The sequence below is a fragment of the Condylura cristata genome, unplaced genomic scaffold (assembly GCF_000260355.1).
Source record: "Condylura cristata isolate star-nosed mole 26May11 unplaced genomic scaffold, ConCri1.0 scaffold00095, whole genome shotgun sequence".
In the NCBI taxonomy this organism is placed as follows: Eukaryota; Metazoa; Chordata; class Mammalia; order Eulipotyphla; family Talpidae; genus Condylura; species Condylura cristata.
Window position 1 is genome coordinate 31,578 of NW_004567196.1, and position 3,039 is coordinate 34,616.

The 3,039-nt window shown below is 55.2% G+C and overlaps 1 gene segment (V, D, J or C); it reads left to right on the forward strand.

Moving 5' to 3' along the window:
* The first annotated feature begins 419 nt into the window (after positions 1-419).
* The window catches only part of LOC101623157, a 25,680-nt gene continuing 23,060 nt past the window's right edge, over positions 420-3,039 (forward strand). Inside the window, 3 exon segments of the V gene segment in view lie at positions 420-465; positions 563-859; positions 1,514-1,566. Coding sequence covers positions 420-465; positions 563-859; positions 1,514-1,566 — 396 coding nt within the window.

Consider the following 3,039-nt stretch of genomic DNA (forward strand, 5'->3'; position numbering starts at 1 on the left):
CATGGATCAGACATGGAGAAATAAAAATAAACAAATGGGGTTAATCCAAACTATGAAACAGACACAAAGTGAAAAAAGCTATCAGCACACCAAAAGCACTATATTAAAAAGGGAAATATTGTTACATAACACATCGGATACTCCTGGGTCTGCATGTAAACAAGTGACCGGTGCTCAGTGGTCACCAGCTCTGCCCCTAATATGGCACCTGCAGACAATGTGCTATGAACCTGTAACCCAGGACCCTCCATGGGCTCCTCTGTCCCAGCCTCCAGCCAGAGCCTGCTATATGGCAGGACACATGCAAATAGGGCCGTCCCCTGCTGCTGAAAACAGCCCAGCCTGGGTCTGCAGCTCTGCACAGGAGCCCAGCAGGATTCCAGGGTCCAATCGCGTCAGGACAGATGTGGACTCTCACCATGGAGCGTGGGCTGAGTATACTGCTCCTCCTGGTTCTTCTAGGGGGTCAGTCCTGGGGAGTAGGAGACCCTGAGGAGTGGAGGAGACAGAGCGGGAGTGGTCACGAGATCCGGTGTCCTCACTACTGTGTCTCTGTTTGTAGGTGTCTGGTGTGAGGAGAAACTGTTGGAGACTGGGGGAGACTTGGTGCAGCCTGGGGGGTCTCTCAGACTCTCCTGTGCAGCCTCGGCATTCACCACCAGCAGCTACTGGATGTACTGGGTTCGCCAGGCCCCAGGGAAGGGGCTACAGTGGGTTGCAAGGATTTATGCTAATAGTGGTAGCACAGACTATGCGGACTACGTGAAGGGCCGATTCACCATCTCCAGCGACAATGCCAAGAACACAATTTATCTGCAGATGAACAGCCTGAAGCCCGAAGACACGGCCGTGTATTACTGTGCAGGAGACACAGTGAGGGGAGCAGGTGTGAGCCCAGACACAAACCCTGCAGGGACAGGAGGTGGCTGGGCGGGTCACTGGGGCATGGTCAGGACCAGGGAGCTAAGGATAGTGGAGGCACAGGAGGTGCAGAGCACAGAGCACAGCCAGGAGCAGGTGCAGGGTGGGGCAGGGGCCTCCTGCCTGGGGCTCCCTCTGCAAGGCCTCAGCTCCCCAGGGGCCACTGCTCCTCTCTGAGAGGCTCCCACCCCCATTCCTGGGGAGCTCATATGGGGGAGGTGCTCACAGATGAGACCTGCCCAGGGACTAGACCCTTCTCCTATTCTCAGGAGCTGGGCAGTTTCTTCACAACAAATCTCCCTGAAGCTCGACAAGAGCAATGGGCAGTAATATGGACAAGAAACAGCTCCTCAGCCGCACGTACTGCTGACGCAGCCCAGACGTCCTGCCCCTGTCAGGTCCTGGGGGCTGAGGGAAGGGCCTGACACCTGGGCCAGGGTCCTGAGGGGTCACCTGACAGCATGCTGTTAGGGAGGGAGACTGGGCAGGAAGGTGCTTTGGCAGGTGAGGGGGAGGGGGATCGGGATTGGAGCCCCTGGACTCAGATTCCTCTTCCTTCTCTGCTGTACCCTGCAAGCTGGGGTCTCCCCAGGTGCCCTGTGTGGGGGCTCAGTTCCCTCCCCAGGTCCTCTGCTTGAGGAAGAGGTGGACAGGCCGTGGACATGACATGAGTGACCTGGAGATTTGGGGAGGGTCTGACGGTCACAGGAGAACAGAGAGGCCAGAACAGAGTATTGGTACCCGAGTGTCAATATGATATTTGAAAGATTGTTCTGAGAACATGGACAAATCTAAGGTGTAAGAAAAAATTAAAGCAAATACCTGGAATTAACGGCTGGTCCAGGGGCCTCCCTGGTGCGCCAGGGGTTTAGCCGCAGACAGTGAGGCTGCCCCAGCCGCTGGGGCCCGATTCCTGCCGGGAGTGACCCCCGGGGCGCAGCAGACCGCTGCCCCCATGGCCGCCTCAGCAGTGAGCTCCAGTTGATGGCCTGTCTGCTCCCCACTCTGTCCTGGGGAGTCCTCGCCCCCCACAACTCCTGCCTGTACCCTAGTTTTGGGTGCATAATTTTTTGAAAAAATTTAAAAAATAGGACTTCCGGAAGAGTAAAGACGCCGAGATCACCGCGTCCAAGCCTGCATAGGAATTGAGGACTGAAAACGGACTATAGACTTACTTACTACAAGTTTCAACCCAAACGAAACACCCTGGACTCACTAGAAGGTAGATAACTGAGAGGGAATCGGCGATTGGGGAGTTCCCAGAAGGGAACTCCTGGGAAGACCTGGGCCCCTGGAAGGTCCACGGGCTGCAGTAGCCTCTTTGCCCCACGCTAAACCCTGGAGGTAAAGGCTCAGCTCAGTGAGTGGAGCCCAGGCTGTGGAAAGACTGCAAATCTGATCCTCAATACCTGGGTGAGGGAAAAACCGCTGAAGTTGCAGACCCGATCCGGAGCACCTGGGCACCGCACAAAGCCGCTGATCAGCTCGACCAGCTCGGGAACTGGCAAGATAGCGGCAGAATAAAGATGCCAAGACGACTACATCCAAACTCGCACGGGATTATACAAAAACGGACTATAGACTTCGTTGCTACGAGTTTCAACCCAAATGAGAACGCCCTGGACTCACTAGAAGGAAAATAACCGAGGGAGAACCAGTGATTGGGGAGTCCCTATAAGGGAAGCCCCACAGGCAGGAACTGATCTGGGAATGCCAGCAGCTTCCAACTCGCTGGGCTCCTTTAAAAATCTAGGCGGGGAAGGGCAGGAAGCTCTGCAGAGGGAATCTGCCTGAGGCGGCAGCTACAGTTGCTCAGCAGTCTTTTGTCCCAGCCCTGCTACAACCCTGGAGATAAACTGAGACAATTCAGCTAGGGAGGGGAAACCAATTTATGAGAAAAGGCTGCAGCTCAGAAACAGAGGCCTGAGGATAAGCCACAGACCTGTTGCTGACCTTTGCCCCAGCAGCCCAGACAAAACCCTGGATATAAACTAAGATAACACAGCTAGGTGAGTGGATCCCAAGCTGCTGCGGGGGGCGGGACCTAACCACAGGCCCAACCCTAGGATAATGCAGCAATTTTAACAACCTTGCATGGGTACATTTAACATAGAGAGG